Source organism: Salvia splendens, chromosome 3 (assembly GCF_004379255.2).
Source record: "Salvia splendens isolate huo1 chromosome 3, SspV2, whole genome shotgun sequence".
In the NCBI taxonomy this organism is placed as follows: Eukaryota; Viridiplantae; Streptophyta; class Magnoliopsida; order Lamiales; family Lamiaceae; genus Salvia; species Salvia splendens.
In genome coordinates, this window is record NC_056034.1 from 12,439,550 (window position 1) to 12,460,268 (window position 20,719).

General features: G+C 39.2%; 4 protein-coding genes and 1 pseudogene across 4 annotated transcripts; 3 read left to right on the forward strand and 2 right to left on the reverse strand.

Annotated features, from left to right (window-relative positions):
• The first annotated feature begins 4,753 nt into the window (after window positions 1-4,753).
• On the forward strand, window positions 4,754-5,080 carry LOC121796583 (putative disease resistance protein At1g50180). The gene has a single exon (XM_042195404.1). The coding sequence runs from the start codon at window positions 4,754-4,756 to the stop codon at window positions 5,078-5,080; it is 327 nt and encodes a 108-aa protein (XP_042051338.1).
• Window positions 5,081-5,176: 96 nt separating this feature from the next.
• LOC121796584 lies at window positions 5,177-6,412 on the forward strand. Its single transcript, XM_042195405.1, has one exon. The coding sequence runs from the start codon at window positions 5,177-5,179 to the stop codon at window positions 6,410-6,412; it is 1,236 nt and encodes a 411-aa protein (XP_042051339.1).
• LOC121793487 lies at window positions 6,389-10,067 on the reverse strand (annotated as a pseudogene).
• A 151-nt stretch (window positions 10,068-10,218) lies between these two features.
• LOC121795001 (26S proteasome regulatory subunit 8 homolog A-like) lies at window positions 10,219-13,968 on the forward strand. Its single transcript, XM_042193422.1, has 9 exons — window positions 10,219-10,528; window positions 11,109-11,206; window positions 11,898-12,122; window positions 12,337-12,399; window positions 12,477-12,640; window positions 12,727-12,883; window positions 12,994-13,092; window positions 13,287-13,397; window positions 13,733-13,968. Exons 1-9 carry the CDS (start codon window positions 10,336-10,338, stop codon window positions 13,871-13,873), a joined length of 1,251 nt encoding a protein of 416 aa, XP_042049356.1. The 5' UTR covers window positions 10,219-10,335; the 3' UTR covers window positions 13,874-13,968.
• A 142-nt stretch (window positions 13,969-14,110) lies between these two features.
• Window positions 14,111-18,227, reverse strand: LOC121795000. The gene is made up of 7 exons (XM_042193421.1): window positions 17,518-18,227; window positions 16,729-17,033; window positions 15,764-16,444; window positions 15,308-15,433; window positions 14,999-15,202; window positions 14,575-14,775; window positions 14,111-14,505 (listed from the first exon to the last, which is right to left on the reverse strand). The coding sequence occupies exons 1-7, from the start codon at window positions 17,783-17,785 to the stop codon at window positions 14,383-14,385; spliced, it is 1,908 nt and encodes a 635-aa protein (XP_042049355.1). The 5' UTR covers window positions 17,786-18,227; the 3' UTR covers window positions 14,111-14,382.
• Between the last annotated feature and the right edge of the window lie 2,492 nt (window positions 18,228-20,719).

The window sequence follows — 20,719 nt, forward strand, 5'->3', positions numbered from 1 at the left end:
CGGGACGGTGGAGAGTGAGAATCTTTTGCACAAATATTAATTTTATATCATCAATTTCTTAGAGCATCCACTATAGGAGGAAAGGGGGCGGACGAAAAAATGGGGCGAGGGTGGGCAGTCTATAGTGGAGAGAACGTCCGCCCCGTGGCGGACAAAAAAAATGGGGCGAGGGTGGGGCGGTAGAGGCTTCGCCTCCTACGGGGCGATCGCTGGGCGATGGTGGGGTCCGCGGGGCGAAATGGGGCGATGGGTGGGGCGGTCTATAGTGGGGCGCCGGGCTATGGACGTCCGCCCCACTTTGATTTTTTTATTTTTTTTTTAAATTTTTTTTGAAAATTACATCTATAAATACTCCTCCTCCACTTCTCATTATTTGCACACCAAACATTCCACCTCTTCACACACATATTTTCTATCACTAGAATTTGTAGTCTGAACACTATTATGATGTTTAATAGAATAATATTTCGTTGTATACTTTTACCCCCACTTTAATACAACGAAAATGTGGTGTTTAATTTTAATTTCTTCACTTATACCCGTGTTTTTATAATTACGTATAGTCTGATAAATTTAATTAATTATTATAATTGAATTAAAATTAAAATAAAAATTGGTTATAAAATTTTGGGGCTATTGGAAGTGTCCGCCTATAGTGAGGCAGTGGAGGAAAAAATTGGGGCTATGGACAAAAAAGTGGGGCTGTGGACTAAAAAAGGGGGCGGGGCGATTGAAAGCATCCGCCTATAGTGGATGCTCTTATTTTAGGTACTCCAATTTTTTTACTAACTAGTTTGAATTAGACGTCACCACGGTTCGGGAACCGGCGATTCACAATTCGGAACAGCCAGTTCCGGTTCAAGATTTTCTTGAACATGAACCGGCCCGTCCTAGCTTGGACGGTTCTGGTTCCTGAACCGTGAACCGGCGGTTCACATCAAGGTCCGGAACCGCCAGTTCCTGTCCGGTTTCGGGCCGGTTCAGCGGTTCATGTTTATTATTTTTTTGTTAAAATTGTAATTCAAGTAAAAAAAATGTAAATATACTTGCATAAATAAAATCAGAATAATGCGATGTACCAATGCAATTTTATTGATACAAATTTCAACTATATTACAAATTACAACTTTAAAATTACAAATTACAACTTAAAATTTACAAATTACAACTTAAAAATTATAAATTACAAAAGACTTAAAGTCTTGAATACAATTTACAAATTACATATTCGAAACAAATGGGAGAAAAAAGATATAAAGGAAAATGACTTGAGCTCAACTTAAATTTAAAATTTAAGTTGAGATGCCTACGTATCCTCAATGCTCAATTGCATTTTGGAATCAAAGTCCACGTAGTTCTCTTACCTTGCTTACCTATTTGGCTTGATCGGAGGAATTGGCATACTCTTCGTCGGGGAAGTAGTCTTGGTCGGGTTGTACTACTTGATTGTCTCAATCTGGTTCTTGGTCTCTAATTTTGGCGGAGCACTAATCATCAAGTAACATGGTGGCTTCCATGTTTTGCCCGGTGAGTCTACTTCTTCTGTCGTCCAAGACGTTGCCTCCAACACTAAAGGCGGACTCGACGGCGACAGTGGAAGTCGGAACCGGAAAGATCTCCTTGGCCATTGATGCAAGGATGGAAAATTCTTTCTCGTGTGATCCCCACCAATCTAGAACGTCGATTTGTTGGGGAACGAGACCTCCTTCATCATTGAAAGAAAAGTGTGAGTTAAAATATAAATCTAACTCACTTGCCAAATTTGCCGTCCTTCCTCCGCTGCTGTAGCTGTATAGGTCTGCCAATTGGGATTGGGCGTCCGGGTTCAACTTGGAAGAAGCCAAAGTTATGTGTTTGACGGGGGTCTAGGTCTCACTTGGTGGGTACTGTTGTACTTGGCTTCGTAATCGTGAAAGAGAGCCCGCAAGTCGAACTCAAAACTTCTTTGCAGGGTTGAGAGGTGTGGGAGGTTTATTTGGAATGTTTGGGCTAGGTTTATGTTGTTGTCGTCGTCCTCATCATTCGATTGCAAAGCTCGGAGTGGTTCAAGATCAATAGAAGTCAAATTGTTGTAATAAAATTCTAAAATTTTTAAAGTACCAACTAGTCTCCATTTTGGATCCAAAACTTTTGCAAGCAAAAAACTCGTTGGGATCTCATTGAAATACTTAAGCCATTTTTCAATCATATAATATAAAACACACATTAATTCAGGATTATTTACGGAATTTTTCATTGCAGTTTTAAAACCAAGTGATATATACCTGCAATGTTCTAACACACGAACGGATGTGCAATAATACACACCCGATAAGTCAATGGTGTCATTTCTAAAACCTTTGAATAATTTAAATAAACTCATGTTTTGATCCCAACAAGAAGAGGTTAGATATAAATCATCTACAGGGAAAGTTCTATAAAAATCAACCAAATATTCGATATGATCTAATGCAGAATGCAACATATCATATGTAGAGTTTTATCTAGTAGACACATCTAAATTAAAAGTTGTGTACCTTATTTTGTTCGAATGACAATACTTCTTCCACGCCTTGACAATATGAGGCTTCCAGTGGATCAAGGATACAACTGTTGTAATAGGTTGAATATGTCTTTGCCATAAAGACAAAGCATCTTGTACACATAAATTTAAAATATGACATATACATCTTTGGTGAAAATACTTACCACTTATCACCGGGGAGCAAGCGGCAATTAATTCGGGTATACTTGCAGTGTTAGCGGTTGCGTTATCAAAACCAACCGAAAATATTTTGTTGCATAAATCATAATCATTCAAAACTTGAATAATTAAAGATGCAATTGCTTGTGCGGTGTGTGGTGAAGGAAATTGTCTAAAACCATGTAAACGTTTATTTAAAGTCCAACGATTATCTATAAAATGACATGAAATTCCCATGTAAGAATTTCTATGGTAAGAATCCGTCCACACATCAGAGCAAATATTAACTTTGTGTCCCAAGGTAGATAAAAATTTCCCTACTTCTCTTTTTTTTTATCAAAAAACTGCCGGTTGTTAGATCTTTGAGCAGTTGAGGGGGGAATTCTTTTTGTAGCAACATTAAATGCGGTTTACATAGTAACTTCATACTTATTTTTTGTCATTAAAAAATGAAACGGCAAATGCTTCATTGCCGCCCATCTTACCATAGCATCGGTAACATTTTTGGGATCATATTTAAATAGAGGCGTACCTGTTTGAGACGATGAGCCAGAAGGGAAGTTTATTTGGCTTTGGGACTTAGTATGCCCATATTCCACATGATGTTTTACCTTCAAATGGCGATGGAGAGTACCATATCCCCCACCGGTTCCAAATGGACAGACTTTCTCACAATAGTTACAATATGATTTGAACTCATTTGTCTCTATGGTAGTGGTCGGATCATTAGGATTTGAAATTACCAACGGGACCTTCTTGTAATGTTTGGTGAAAATATCAGATTTCAACTTTGGAGGCATCTTCTTCTTTTGTCATTCTGAAGGAGGAGGAGCATCAGCTTCCTCATCATTTTCACCAACTTGGTCGGCGCTAGAAGGGGGAAATTGATGCGATCCATCATCGCCTTCGTCCGAATCCGATGATAGATTCACATCGTATTTGAAATGCGAAGCCGAATGTGAATGCCCCCTTCTTGGTCGGCGAGGGCAAGTAACAAGACCGCATTTCGATCTTCTTACTCCTACAAAAATTATACAATTAAGTAAAAATACTAACAAAAATAAAACACATAGACACATAGATGTTAAAAAATGAAATTATGAATTTAATAAAAATGAATTTAAAAAAATAAAAACATATTAGAACTTACTTGTGCTCGAAGAGCGGCTCGCCTTCCCACCTCCTCCTTAACTTGTGCTCTAGTAGGGGCACGTCGAAGACGAGTATCACTTTGATCTTGGGCAATTCCCTAGCCCCGATCACCACCACGACGAGATGAAGACATGATATTTATGAAAATTGAAAGTGGAGAATAGAGAGTAGTGTGATTGTGTGAATATGATAACGTAAACAGCGTGAGTAAATTATGAGCGCAAATAACGTAAACAACTTGAGCAATTAGAGAGAATGAAGATAGAGAATAGAGAAATTGAGATTGAGAAGAGAAAGACTTGTTAACACAAGAATGAGGTGAGTAGAAATGAAGAGGAGATGGGTATTTATAGGGGGGAAATGTGATTAAATTAAATAAATAAATAAATAAATTCAAAAATTCAAATTTTTGAAAAACCGGCAGAACCGGCGGGTTTTTGGACGGAACCGCCGGTTTCATCAACGGTTTCTGACGAAAACCGGCAGTTCCGCTGACGATTTTTGAAAAGCCTAGTGTGTAGGTCGGAAATAGGCCTGAAAAGCTGCCAGAACTGCGGAACCGGCAGTTCAAAACCGCCGGCTACGGTTTGTGCACAAATGAAACCTGAACCGGCTCGGGGGAACCGGCGGTTCCGAGCACGGTTCGAACTGTCGCCAACGGTTCCGGTTCTGATTCGGAACCGCCGGTGACGGTTCCGGGCCAGTTCGGTTCGGTTTGGGGACGTCTAGTTTGAATATAGTAATTTAGTTGACCCAAATTAAGGCTTAATTTTATTGAGCAAGGATTTCGGTGAAGTTGGGCAACTAGGAGCTTAATGAAACATGGAAAATGGAACAAAAGCAGAATTGTGATAACCACTAGGGAATCAAAACTGATTGATTTCTTAGGCTTTCCTCCACTCTCTGTGGATTTTCTTGATGATAAAAACAGTTGGGACTTTTTCTGTGCCAAGGCATTTGCACAACAAGGCTGCCCTTCTGAATTGGAAGGAAGTTTGGAGGAAAATCGTCGAGAAATGCAAAGGACTTCCACTGGCAATCGTGGTGATTGGGGGGCTTCTTCGAGAATCACCCAAGTCACAAGAATACTGGGAAAAGATTGCTAAAGAGAAGCACTTGGTTCTTGATTCAGTAGAGGGCTACAAACCATTGAACATTCTATACTTGAGCTACAAGTACTTGCCGCTTTGCTTGAAACTGTGTGTTCTTTACCTGGAATATGTGCAGACTACGGCGTTGAAATGACCGAACTCATCAAACTTTGGGTGGGTGGGGGGCTACATAGACTACCTTGTCCACCGAAATCTCCTCTTCCGCGCTCCTCTCATAGTATACAGGAAAATGGTAAAATTCAGCGTTCACGATCTCGTGAGAGACTTATGCATGAGGATAAGTGAGAAAGAGAGCCTTTTCTGTGTCGAACGAGACCAAAACGGGAAGAGTCACATTGCAGTTGATAAAAGAAGCGCAATGTTGTACACCAGAGAAACGGTATCACATCACCGGCCGATCATATCCCGTGAGAGATGGGCAGCAGGGCGGCTAAGGGTGTTGGTTCGCGACATCCGTTGCATTGACTACACTTATCCCGAAGTGAACTCCCGCCTTTTGTACCATGAAGCAGATAAGGATGACGAATATAGCGACATTAACCCTCATGATTATTGGTCGGTTACTTACCAGCTTTCTTCGTCGATATCACTACTTTGGAGTCTGCAGACTATAATTGTCACCGAAATCTCAGACGTTGTGGCACCGTCTGAGATTTGGGAGATGCCGCAGCTTTGGCATATCGATATATCATCTGTCAGTATTCCCAGTCCGGCTCCTAGTAGCAACGCTGTTGTTTTGCATTACCTACAGACACTTCGTGATGTGGAGGACTTGGTTTTCACTGAGGATGTCTGCAAGAGAATACTCAATGTTCAGGAACTGGAAATTTCTCACTATTTCGATGAACGTGGCGAGGCGAGTTCTCGCTACCATCTCCACGATGTTGGCCGGTTCGACAAGCTTGAGAAGCTCGTGTACTCTTGCAATGGATGGGAGTTTCTAGAAGGTTCCTCGCGGAACCTCAGACTCCCGAGTTCCCTCAGGGAGTTGCAGTTGAATTACTGCAAGCTTGACTCATGTGATGTGAAGATTCTTGGTTCGTTGCCTCATCTCGAACTTCTTCTATTGCATAAGGTGGTTGTGGGACAGGAGTGGGATTTTGGGGAGGAGGAATTTGATTGCTTGAAACACTTGAGCATTAATCAGTGTGATGATCTGATTTGCTGGATTGCAGACAGCTATACTTTTCCTGTGTTAGAGCGGCTTTCACTTCAATCATTATCCAATTTCGAAGAGATTCCTTCAGACATCGGAGAGATTCCAACACTGAAGAGAATCTCAATGTATGATTGCAGAGAATCTGCTTGCATATCAGCAGTTAACATTCTAGAGGAGAATGAGGAGAGCTTTGGAGATTTTGGGCTTCGAGTTGAGATCAAGTTCAGTAAGGAGAGTGAAGCAGAAATGCTGAGGGAAAAAGTCGAATTCGGTAGCAAAAATCTTCTCATCTCTGGCTTCCGTTGATTGTGGTATTTGTCTTTAACATCAAATGATAGAAGCTCATTCTTATTCAAAAAAGATGAATCCCTCAAACATTTAGACAATGTAACACCAGGTAAAACTATTAACACTAACCGGCCTCCGTTGCCTTCACCTCAGTTGGCAGTTGTTGTTTCTTGTTTTTGTCATCGACAATAAGCGCCTTCTCCATTTGTCGTGTAACCTCGTTCACAACAGCCTTCACGCCCTGAGAAGGTCCGTTGGCAGCTGAACTCTCCGGCTCAGCATGATCAAACGGACCGGTCTGCCATATTCTAACAGTCCCATCTTCAGATCCAGAGGCATATGATTCACCTCCAGGTGAGAAACGAACACAATGCACCGGACCATGGTGCCCCTTGTTACACCCTGAATGAAATTACAACAATATGTAAGACTAGAAATGAATTAAGTCAAGCCTTCTATCAAGAAAATCGATGTTTGGTAGTTATAATTCAGAGTTTACCGATTTCTTCTCCAGTGTGAAAGTTGAATAAATGGACCCACATGTCTTCTCCACCTGCAATGAACTTGTTGCCAAGCTTCGGCTCCAACGAGGCTGACTCCATTACACAGGGCATGTCGTAGCTCTTGACCAGACCGAAGTTGTTTCAAGCGTTTTGCATGTTAGTTTTTCTAGTGCACTTTACACAATTAGGAAAGAAACAGACGTACTGATTTGCATCCCAGAACTTAATGGTCGATCCATCAGCAGTTGTTATATAGCGGCCATCTTGACTCACTTCAACGCTGGTTGTAGAAGACTTTGTCTCAAGTGTTTGAACAATCGTTCCAGTTCTCACATCCCATAACCTATGGCCATTATTTTGAGTAGCAAAGCATCAAGTTAAAGTTCTAAAACGATAATGCAAGAAAAAAGGTATTGCCATACGTAAAAAGAGAGAATTGGAATCGATCACTGCATATATTCATGTTAGTTTTGTGTTTGCAAATTTAAAAGGATTAGAAATAGCAACCTCATGAAATTTGCATTATTTAACGTACCTCACCCCACCCATGTCCGTGCAAGAGCCTAAGATTGTCTGATCGCTATGGAGCCAAGCAAGCGTTCTAACTGAACCAGGAGAATTTTCAAGTTCCCTGGGTGGTGCATCCGGACTATTCAAATCAAATATACGAACTTTTTCCATCCCTCCAGTTAGCAGCAAGTGAGTATCCTACAAATTGATGGAAAAAGTTTAATCATCACGATTTGCTAAGTCACCATAACTGTTCCGATCCTAGGATATGTTTTAAGCTAGAAACTGATACTATCACACGTGTATATAAGTTTTGATATTTTACACAAGCAAACTGCGTAGAGTGCAAAGAACAAAAGTCAAGAAACAGAACTAACAAATACTACTCCATAAATCAATTTCAGAAATCAACATTTTCAAACCATGCTAAGACAAAAGTTTCACCACCTCAAATTCAAGCTTAGAAATATGCGTGCTTTGAGAAGCCAAATTAGAGGCTTCATTTTATACTTAGGATATCTAGAATTCAGAAATTCAAAAGGGACATAAATTAATACGGAGATTTCACAATAAATCAACAGAAAATATTAAATAGATACAAAGAACGATGAATAAACATTTGAAGTGGCAAGTAACAGAAAACAGTACCTCTGAGAAGGAACAAGCACGAACAATGTGCTTGTGCTCGAACGAATGCAAAACATCCCCAGTTAGTGCATCCCACAACTTCCTGCAAACCAATGAACATAACAGAAAAAAATGAAATTAGTATGGTAAACAAGGCTCAATATGCGACACTTGCTTATATGGACGGTCACATATGGTTCTACATACCCTGACGTGGGAATAAGATAAATCAATTCCAACATATGTTTTTCTGCAATTATCTAAAACGGCCATATTGATTCTTAAATAAAAGAAACACAAATATTTAACATACGCAGAAAAATCAGCTGATGCAGTTGCTACACGCAAACCATGTTTGTCCAGGCAGCAACTCCACACTGCACCTTTATTCCCTAGAAAGGTTCCAATCCAGTCTCCAGTCTCTCCATTTCTCAACATCGGTGAGGAATCTGAGAGAGAGAGAGAGAGAGAGAGAGAGAGATTCCCATAGTCATTAAATGGGCAAAGCACACAAAGTCACAGATGTGCTTTCAAACACAAAGAACAAATCAAGGAAAACTAATTTCAAAGGTAAAATTTAATAGTTAACTTCAAACAATAAACAAACCATCACTGCAAAAGAGGCTGTTGGCAAATACGATTAGTTCGTGAACTACATATCTTATATAGAAATAACATATGCATAGGAAACAACAACCTTAATAGCATTAAAAATATGATCATTAACTGAAAACAGTCCTGCACAAAGTTCTCCATACTTATCCCTTTTTCTTTCTTTCTTTCTTTCTTATTCAGTTTCCATTGCACTACGAAACGCAACATTTCTCCTAAAAACACTATAGTCAAACTCTGATATCTACTTCACATCAAACAACATTAGGCTGGTGAAATAAAAAAAAAACTTCCCACTAAGCATAGAATAGCTTCATCTAATATAATAACATCACAATGCATCAAATGTACATTAACATTTATAGAAACGTAACACCAGAATTCCAAATGCTACAATCACATAATGATCTATTTGTTTCCCTGAGAAGAATAGCATAAAAAAGCAATGCATTATTATGCATGAACACACATCAGCTTAAAATACACAATTACCCTTGCTGGAACTAACAAGGAAGAAACCATCCGGCGTTATCGGGCTGTAGAACAGGTCAACAACGGGCCGAGAATGCCCATCGCAGATCAATGGAGCTACCACCTTCTTCTTATCCATTCTTCGGCCTAATCTCAACACAAAAAAAAACTCTACCTTCCTAATGAAAAAGCAAATTTTCTATCCAAATTACTGTATAGAAATCACAATTCCCATAATCCGACAATCGGAGGTCCAATCGTCTGATTCAAATTCAAATTAGAAATGAAAAAAAGGAAATGTGGCCAGTGACATAAAAATTAAGGCTTTATTACAGATCAAGATGAAGCAGCATCAATAATTGTGTATATATGTATGTATTGACGGTGATGCACGGAGGTGGGAAACCCTAGTATTTATGATTATGAATCCATTGAGAGCTTCTGTGCGGATCCCAACCAACCATGATCAAATTTATTAGTCAATTGCAGAAGGACTTCAGAGGTAGAGGAGTGAGTAATTTATAGGTGAACGAAACATTAAGCTTTTTAATTATTTAAATTAAAATCGTATTAGTAGTATAATGTACATTAAAATGTATATACATCCAAGCCTTTTATATTGTTGAAATTCATTTATGTGTGATTTCTTTATATTTTGTGGAATAGTAAGAGAGCTTTTTTATTTGGAGGTGGGTAAATGGTGAAAGTTTAAAATCCTAAATTAGGTAATGTTAAAATTACTAATTAAATTAAATTAGGTGGACTAATGATTAAGCTTTTTAATTACTAAGTTTTTTTGAATGGTAGTTTATATTGTTATAATGTACTACTAGTAATAAATAAATAAAGGGTTATTGATCTTAAAATATGGAGTACTAATTAAAAATTTGATCGTAAATTTACAAATTAATGTAGGATAAATTTTTAAACTTAAAAAAAAACATAAAACGATATTGTTTATTCTGATTTCAAATTTAATTTATAAAATCGAACTCCAATAAAAGAATAAATCTAGGTAGTATATGATTAGTGATCAAATTTTAAATTTATGGCAAATAGTAAATCGATGGAAATTTGTAATTTTAGAAACATGTTAATATAGTTGCGAAGACTGTGAGAGAGTAGAGCTTCAAGGATTTTTAATACCCTTTTTAGCTTGGCAAAGACGAAAACCCAATTATTCTCCGATCCCATCACACATCGAGCGACGACGTATCAATGGCGACGGCGGCGATAGGCGTTCGGCAGGTCGATGAACCAAAGCCGCAACACCAACAAGGCGCTGCTTCCGGCGGCGAAGGCCTCCGGCAGTATTATCAGCAGAGTTTACAGGATTTGCAGCTGTCGGTACGTCAGAAAGATCACGATCTCCAGCGCCTCGAAGCTCAGCGCAATGACCTTAATGCTCGAGGTTTCATTCAATTCGCTTATGGATTCAAATGAGATGTGTAATTTTAATTGATTGTTGCTTTTTTCGGAAAACCCTAGGCTGTGGTGGTAGTTTCATTTTCATCTAGCTCTCAAATTGTAAATTTTTGCTGTAATTATGTTTTAGGTTTGCTGTAGGTGATAATTTAGAGGATTTCCAATCCGTTGATTAGTTATTTAATTTCTATGGTGTTTTTATCATGTGTGTACGAACTTTTCTTCTAAAAAATACTAATGGGAATTTTTACTGTCTGCTAACTGCTTGCTTATGTTACTCGAATGTCGAATGAGCAGCAAGTAATTTCAGGCATGAATTTAAGATCTATGTTGCTAAAAGAATTGTTGTATCTCTGTAATTTATGTGTTAATATTTTGCCACATCTTCTGTCTTCTATACATGTTCGTTATCAGAGAACTTTTTATCTTCATCTGTTGTTTTTCACAAAGTGCTATCAATAGAAATTAGGTCGAGATGGACATAAGTCTTAAATAAGAACCAATCATTTGATAAAAAGGACATGCTTGGCATCTTTATATAAAACTACTTGCTTCCTTAATGGCAGTGAGATCATTAAAGGAAGAGTTGCAGCTTCTTCAGGAGCCTGGATCGTATGTGGGTGAAGTTGTCAAAGTTATGGGAAAATCAAAGGTCCTTGTTAAGGTTAGTTGTTCACTGTTAACAACATTTTCCTAGTTTTCTCTTGGGTGACAATATCAAATCAGTCAATATCATCCCTCCTCCTTCATCCAATTTTACATAATTAAGAAAAACACAAATCATGGACTTCTGGTCTAGTATGCCTTCTTACCTAATACTTTCACTTGCCACTAGAAAAAAATGAATTGTCATCCTTTCTATAACTAGATCATCTTCGTGCCTATGAATTTAGCTGCTGTTAGCAATGGGTTTAGGAAATTTTTTATGTGGTGAAGGTTAAAATGTACTCCTCATAATATTCCTTGTTGCTGCTGCAGAAAAATTAATAGGTCCGTGAATATCTTATTTGAATATGTATATGCTAGAACAAGTGGTCAAAAAGTATACTTCAGTGATGTTATTTCTTTTTATATGCACTTTAGGTATTTGGGAGGTTTGAGTGTATCACTTTATCCACCAAGAAGTAATTTTTATTCAAATTCAACCTCCTTGAATGAAAAGATAGGGGGAAGAGAGGTTTATGACTCCATTTTATGCACAGAGGAAGATAAAGAACATGAGCTTCTGTTTTGGTGGTTTATTATGGTCTCAGTCTGATATAGTTACTGTTGCACTGTAACATTCTTTCTCAAATTTAATGATTTAGCTTCTCTGCTAAGCAGAAATTTTGTGTTGTTTTGTTGTCTTTGCTTAGGTCCATCCCGAGGGCAAGTATGTAGTTGACATTGACAAGAGCATCGATATCACTAAGATTACACCTTCAACAAGGGTTGCTCTTCGTAATGATAGCTATGTGCTCCACTTGGTCCTGCCTAGTAAAATTGATCCATTGGTGAACCTAATGAAAGTTGAGAAAGTTCCTGATTCCACTTATGACATGATTGGTGGTCTTGACCAGCAAATTAAAGAGATAAAAGAGGTATTTATACTGTGTTTGTTCGTCTGGATTATTTTTCATTGCTGCCACGTTTTGAGATGGTTAATGTTTAAAAATTAGGAAGTAACCAATTTATTGCAGTATTCTTTTTCTCTTCTCATTTTTTTTTGGGTGAGGATGGTATAGGGTATTCTCCTTTCTTTTCTACATCATCAGAAACCTATTTGTTCTCATACCCTGCTGTCTGGTGTTATAGGTGATTGAGCTTCCAATCAAGCACCCAGAATTGTTTGAGAGTCTGGGAATAGCCCAACCAAAGGTAACTTCCGAACGATTGTTACTCTTGCTACTTTTCATTCCATATTTTTTGACATTTATATTTTTGAACTTATAAAGGGAGTGTTGCTATATGGTCCTCCTGGAACTGGCAAGACACTGCTGGCAAGGGCAGTGGCTCACCATACTGACTGCACTTTCATCCGAGTTTCGGGCTCTGAGCTAGTTCAGAAGTACATTGGTGAAGGGTCTAGGATGGTTAGAGAACTCTTCGTCATGGCCAGGTTAGTCTCTTTTAGCATCAACCATCTCAGTTTATTTTTCCATAAATGTGTTCCCTGTGATGCATTACTGACGTACTTTTTGACAGAGAGCATGCTCCATCCATCATCTTCATGGATGAAATTGATAGCATAGGATCTGCTCGTATGGAATCTGGAAGTGGAAATGGGGATAGTGAGGTTCAGCGAACTATGTTGGAGCTTCTTAATCAACTTGATGGCTTTGAAGCCTCTAACAAGATAAAAGTGTGTCTACGTGCTTACTTATTTTATACCTAATCTTGTTCTTTCCTTTTGATTTTAGTAAAGAGCCATGATACATGAAATATTATTTCATTTTCTACTGCTCTATACAGGTATTGATGGCTACCAATAGAATTGACATTCTGGACCAAGCTCTTCTTAGGCCTGGAAGAATTGATAGGAAGATTGAGTTCCCAAATCCCAATGAAGAGGTTAGTGGTGCATGTTCAGTTCATACATTTTGAATCCTGTAAAAATAGAATTATAGATATATATATTCATTAATGCATGGAACCTTTTGAATTCCGTTTTTCCCTACAATTTTTGTATTCTTGTCTAAATTAATAATTCTGGTTTGGCCTATTTTCATTTGACTTCCAAATACTAATTTTTGGAAACTTTCCAGTCCCGGTGTGATATCTTGAAGATTCATTCAAGGAAAATGAATTTAATGCGAGGAATAGATCTAAAGAAGATTGCCGAGAAGATGAATGGAGCATCTGGTGCAGAACTTAAGGTATGCGTGAATGTTTTGGTGACATTAGAGCTTTACCCCTTTGAATGAATGACTCGTGTAGAAGTTCATTTTTGGCTTCTTGTCACACCTAATTTGGTTATAATTGCTGGAGATTCTTCTCCGCTTTTGGATGAAAAATCAGAAATATGTTGGAATATGATGCAATTATCTGTTGCTTGCCGTGGTGATGAGAGTTTCTAATTTTGATAACCAAACAAGTTCAATTGCATTGTTCAGTTGCTTGGGCCATGCAGTTTATCTATATCTTTCGGACTGTGGTAATGGTGCTTTAGATCAGGAGAACAGTATTGAAATTTATGATATACTTTTGGCAGGCTGTTTGCACTGAAGCCGGAATGTTTGCTCTGAGAGAGAGAAGGGTTCATGTTACTCAGGAGGACTTTGAGATGGCGGTCGCCAAGGTCATGAAGAAGGAAACCGAGAAAAACATGTCGTTGAGGAAGCTCTGGAAGTAGATTAATGATATAATATTACACATTCCTGTTGATCTGCGCCATTATACGATTAACCAAATTTATGATAAACCAGCAGACTCTGTTTGATTCGATTACTCATAGCTCTTATGTTTTGCATTTGTTGCTAATTTTTGGTATTTTGTATGCTTATTCTTAGTTTGATTTAATTCTTTATAAAATTACAATCTATTAAAACTTGCACAGAACCTAGAATAAGAGAGCCATACAAAAGTCGAATTGAAAACAAACAACCGAGTCCATTTTTCCTTTAAATTACTCATTCTCCATTCATCCAAGTCTTACAAAACTCATTTCCAACAAAAAAATAAATATACATAAAAAAAGAAATAAATCGGTGAAAAACACAAATAAATTTCAACAAACAGATCAAAAGCACAACCAAAAGGAGAGCAGGACTTGGGCTTCTTCCTCTTGGAGAAAATTTACAACATAATGGGGGATGAAAACACAAAGCTACCTAGCAACTACATGAATTATGATCAAGCAACCTATTGCCTTTGCAATTCTGGTCTTAGTAAAAGCTTACTAATGAATGGAGATATGGTCGCGAGTAACGCCTTCGGACATTCCTCGTGCGGAAGATGGCCACAACCCGATATGGACACCATTCTCTGCAAATAGATGAAATCAGGTGTGTGTGGAGAGAGAGAGATCAAAGAAGTGAAAAGTGAGGAACTCACAGAATTTAATAGTTTTGAAGCCAAAGTCTGAACAGACTTTAAAGGGACAAGGGCATCTTCTGCCCCTGCAATAACCAACACTGGCAGCGCCTCAACCGCGTTGAGCATTAATGCTGCAGTTTGAGGTTGTAAGACTGTTTCGTATGATAGTTTACCAATTTCATGAAGGGCCTGGTCCCAACCTTCCACGTGTAATGGGGTCTGAAATTATTCACAGCAGTAAAAAGTAGTACGATTGTTAGACATTGTTCAAAACATTCTATTTAGAAAAAGCACGATATAATGCAGAATGAAGCGGGTGATTTGATGGGTGTAAATGAAGCAGCTAAACATTTTTACCAACAAATCAATATCAGTCATAAAAACTAATGTCGTTGTGCATAGAAATATCATCCAAGATGTAAGCTGCAGATAATAGTAGTACCTTATATAGGCTCAAGACTTCAGTGGTTAGTTTGGTGGCATCATACCAAGCTCGCCGATTCACCACTTGAGTTATTTCTGTTCGTAGAAGAGGACGCACCATGTGTTTTTTTCCTAGAGAAGTGCGTAATAGTATTCTGGCAAAGGCAGGAACCAGTTCTCTCGACAAACTTACATTAAGCAATATGACCCCCTTAATCTCCAGCTGAGAAATATAGCTTATGAAATTAATTCTTAATCTGAAGTTCTGTATTACTTTGTACCAAAATCACATTTACATCAGTATAATAAACTAAAGTAACCAGCTTACATTAACAGGATTTGCTGATGACCGAAGTTTCTGCACAGCTTTCAGTGCAAGTAATCCTCCATCATCGTGGCCAATTAGAACGACTGATGAAAACATCTCCATACAAAATGAAAGTAGCAGATCCACCTGATAAATTTAAATACAATCATATTTATGATATATGAGCTCAGTGAAAGAAAATTAATATTTATGTTAATAAAGCCATATTTGAAATTACAGCAGTTGCATCATTTTGTGTATTATGCATATATGTGATAGAAATACTGGATCAAGCTCCTAAACAAGTAATAGTAGGGGCCCTTAAAGGCTTAAACGACAGTATTACATGTTTATGTGATATTGCAGGAGTTATGACAACCAATACATCAGAAAAATTGCAATGACCAGAATCACACATTATAAATGTTTTCTTGTTTATGCTATGATAGCACACATCACATAAATATGACTCATTACCTGACTGTCGAACTTGTAAGGATTAGGCAATTGATTTTCCTCCCAATCCTTCTTCCGTGGCCTTGACGTCAAACCCCATCCAGGTCTATCAAAAGCAGCAACAGGACAACCAGTTTGTCCGGCAAGAACGCTCATTACCTTTCTCCAAGAGAAGACCCCACCTCCAAATCCATGGACTAGAACAATCCCACAATGTTCGATTGCATCCCCATTTCTTTCCATCATTGGAGACCCTAGATTACTGAGTTCATTCTTCTCAAAAGACTCATGCAAGCTCAAAACAGGCATATCCTCAGATATTGGGGATGTTGGAGTGCTCGCCAGGAGGGGAGTATCAAGCGGGGAAACGTTACTATAGAACTGATTACTGATACTCCTATGCAGACCATACTGGGTCTTCAGAGGAATCCTCAATGACGGTGCATCAAAAAGTGTAGTGGAGGACAAAGAGCGTGAAGGTGATCCCGGCATGTGTATCTTGTAATGAACCGTTAGCCCAAGACAAGAAAGGAATAAACTGTCCTTGTCAGCAAGTAAACTGACTGGAAGTTCCCCATCATCCTGCACCAATCCTGGTGCTTTTCTCCTCATGGCACTCTCACTTCGGAAAGATTTCCCTTCAGGAGTGGGTGATCGTGGAACCTTCTGGTAACCAGAGAAAATCGTTTTGCAACAAAGCACCTGAAAATCAAGAAAGAATATTAGCTAAAATCCTAAAACCATGTAGAGAAAATTAGAGAAAGATTAATTAAGAAAATTGGATTCTGTCATATTCCTATGAAGTGAAGTTTGATGACAGTCGTATTCATAGAATAACATGATATGAGAATGTTATGTACAATATGCTCATTTTTTAATCTTCAGGTCATCTTAATGGTCTTGAGAACCTATATAACGTGATCTAGGCATATACATAAATAATGAATAGAGAGCACAAAGATATAAAATATAGAGTATGAACTTACCGCCTCTGGGTCACGGTGAAAACTGAATTTCCTTCTAGCTTTGCAACTTGTACGGTATGCCACAACAATGTGGCCCAGAGCAAATACAACAGATGAGAGAAACAGCACAGGCATTCCCCAAGATTTCTTCAGGTGTATCCTCTTCCTCGAAAGAGAAACTGATGCTTCACCCTCAAGTTGAGAATGAACAGTGAATACACAAGCCTTGATGGAAAGAACAAGTATCGAAACTATTGAGCAGATTGTTACAGTTCCTAGATAGGGACCGTGTGATAGTGCTGGGCCATCGCACATTGTATATACACCTGGTCACATTCGAAAATTCCAAAAAGTGATAAGATTGGCTTTCTATAATAGAGGTCTTCCAACTCTTGATTTGATCAGTTATTAAACACTAAAATGGGAATGTAAGCATGAAATCAATACTTCACCATAACCTTTACATTATGTAAGGGAACAAAAACACATTCATAACTCAATGATACTACTTTCTATCTTATTCGAGATTCCAGATTTATGCATTCGGAGCAATGACACGACTACATTCTTAATCTAAATTAGCCGTTCTACTACATTATTCATATCAGTTAATTATGTTTCAGAGAGAGCAATAAAGAACAAAAAGACACAAGTACACATTGGCAAAGCAGGGGAACTTTAACATATAAAATTGGTAAATTGAAACCCTGCTCATGCATATTCATTGCACAACACAACAGCACGAAGTATAAAGTCGACAATCACACAATCAAAATTTAAGTGGAAAGTTAAACAGTGAAGAAATCATACAGATGATAACGAGAGATCTGATAATGGAAACAAGAGGAATATCCACAAGCGAGCTCTTGAAGGCGTATCTATGCAAATGTTCCGTAAAACCATAGCAATTCACGCACGTAAAGCTAGAAACTAACAAGCAAGGCAAAACGGCGTCGACGATCGCTACCACCACCGGCAACGCCACCACCACCAGCGACGAAACCATCGCCACCATGAAATAAACCGTCCTCACTCCTCTCCTCACCTTCTCCCACCACCAAGCGCCCTTCGCCATCATCTCTGCCGCAGTAAATCAACTCCGACACCGGAAAAAAATCAATCACAAATAATTTCAAGTACTACAAAATAATCGAAATGTGGATCGACGAGGAAGCAGAACTCCACAGCAATACGAAGAAATCGACGGCGTCGCAATCGCCATCCCCGACGTCAACCGTGAATTCAGCGTTCACAATACACAAAGCTCGCCGTCGCGCTAGGGTTTAATCAATTCAGACAATTCGTATGATCCTTCCTCCAGAAATTGAACAAATTAGTACTATAAATATTTTGGTGAAAGGAAAGCACAGAGAGAATGAATGAATTTTCTCTGGTAGTATCTAATTGTTCTTCTCTGTCGCCGGAGTCTTTTACTGCTGAATGTGTGAGAGAGAAAGGTGAATCAGTATGTGGAACTTGAATCCGAGTTGTTATCATCGAATCCAAAGAAAAAGTCTGAACTGTCCAACATTTCAAAAAAATATAAATGAAATACTACTAATTAAGATGATCAAAAATATACCGCAATTACAGTACTATATTTTAATTTTAATTTAAATAAAAAGAAGTCTACAATGGAAAATATAAGTAGAATTCAATGATACCGAATTACATCTATTATAGAGTAGATTAGAATTCAATGATACCGAATTACATCTATTATAGAGTAGATTATATTCCTTCCAAGCATTATTAAAGTTAGAAAAAATTGCAATTTTGGTAAAATATTGAATCAAAAGCATGGATTTGATTTGGTAATAAGTTAGGTAGGAAATGATAAAAATAGTGAAATTTCAGACATGATTATTCCAGACGAATGTGATTAATTTCGACTATAGTGGGTGGTATAGTAATTTGTTGTTCAAATAAATGCAGCTTTTCACATACTAATAATGAAGTTTATTTTGTAACAATTTACCATCAATACTAATTAATCAAGTTGTCATAGAATTCAAAATATGCAAGCCTTTTTCCTATCTGTCAGCCTTTTGAATTGGACTCTTCTGCCCCTGCCAATCCTTTTGAGTATCCCGAAAATTAAAAAAGGAGGCCGGGCGTGCCACCTTTGATTTGACCAAAATGACCTTTTATGGAGTGGTGAGCACCTTTCTTTTTGTATTTTTGTGCTATCTTTTTCTTTTATAAGATGCGGCTGCGCCGGTTAAATTTAATTGTCACGGAGTAGTATTATATTCTAACAGTTTCCATAATTACTCTCCATCTGTTCCATAGCGGTGGGCGAAGCCACCCCCATCATTTTTAGTAGTTATTATATTGTAGCAAAAAAGACGATTCTGTCGTCTTGGCAGCCCCACATTCCGGCCCGACATCATATGAGACGGTGTCTGTATAAGCTTGTAGTTATTATATTACATATATATATATATATATATTTCATAAAAGCTTGTAGTTATGTACTAGCGTAGTTGGTTGAAGAGGCTGTGTCTGTATAAGGCCATCCACAATTGGGCGGACGATAGCGCGTCCGATGCATCGGGCGTGCTATCGTCCGCCACTGTGGCACCGCGCCCGAAGCTTAGGCCGCGGACGATAGGTCATCGTCCGCGTCATCGTCCGCCCACTGTGGGCGACGCGGACGATGCAGCGCGTTTAAGTTTTTTTTATATTTTTAAAATTCGAAAATTTTGTTATATATATACCACAGCTTCACTTTTCATTTGTATCTTTTTGATTAGCTTTTAAACTCTCAAATTACGCTATAAAATGGATTCCGGTGGATACTCAAGTCCTAGTAGCCCGATGTTTGGAGTGGCGCACGGTGGCCGGGTACACAACCTGGTGAATATCGGTCGTTCGACGCCAACACCGATCTGGACTTCAGTACGGATTCGTACGGTCTCTCCGACATGGATCCGTCTCCAACTCGCCTTGCCGCCGCTTCCCGTCGCGCAGCCGCCGCCCCCGCCCCCGCCCCCGCCAGAAAGAAGCGGACCAAGCACCGAGCGCACAAGTTGCCACCTCCGACAACTTGTGAAGAGTACGCCCCCGGTCGTACGAACTACCTGCCGGATGAAACCCTCGTCTTGGCGAGGTGTTGGGTGGATATATCAGAGGACCCGATATTCGCGAACAACCAGAAGCAGCTCGCGTACTGGGAGCACATCGTCGAGCGCTACAATGAGGCGAAGCCGCCGAGCGCGTACAAGCGCCAACGGCAGTAGCTCCGCAAGCACTGGGATCAGGTGAAGAAGCAAGTCAACCTGTTCGCGGCGGAGTACGAGAAGTGCTCGAGGGATCAGGGAAGCAGCGAGAGCTTGAGCGACGTGCGCGATAGAGCGCTGTTGTCGTACCAGTCCATGCACGGCGACTTCAAGCATTTCAACATCTGGGCACTCTTGAGGGACAAGCAGAAGTTCCAAGGCGAGATTCTGCACACCGGTGCGACGAAGAGGACGAAGACCACCGACACTGGTGGTTACACGACCAGCGAAAGCAGAACTCGTCCGGTGGACCCCAACCAGGCGTGCACGGAGGAAGAGAGTTCCGGCACACCTATGTCCTCCCGGCGGCGTCCCATAGGCGTCAAAGCTGTGAAGAGCAAAGGGAAGGCGAAGGCGACATCCTCCTCGGCCGCCGCCCCCCATCGCCGATCCCGACCCCGGCGACACTTGCCTACGCGGATTTGGCAACGGCCTCGATGGCGCGGACATTGTTGGATACGCACAACGCCCTTATGAAGTGTACGGATCCGGCCCAAGCCGAGCGCCTCTAGAGGTTGAGCGATGAGTTGAGCCGGAAGTTGGGGCTTTTGTAGGATAGTCATTTTTCTATTTCTAACTCGTGTAACTTTTTTTTAAATCAATGAATTTTTTGCCGTTCTTTTAGTTAATCGTTGTGTTTTTTAATAAGTTTGCATTTATATGTTTGAAAGCATTTAAATTAAATAACAAAACAATAGTACAATGCTTAGGGCGCCCCACTGCAGGTGAAA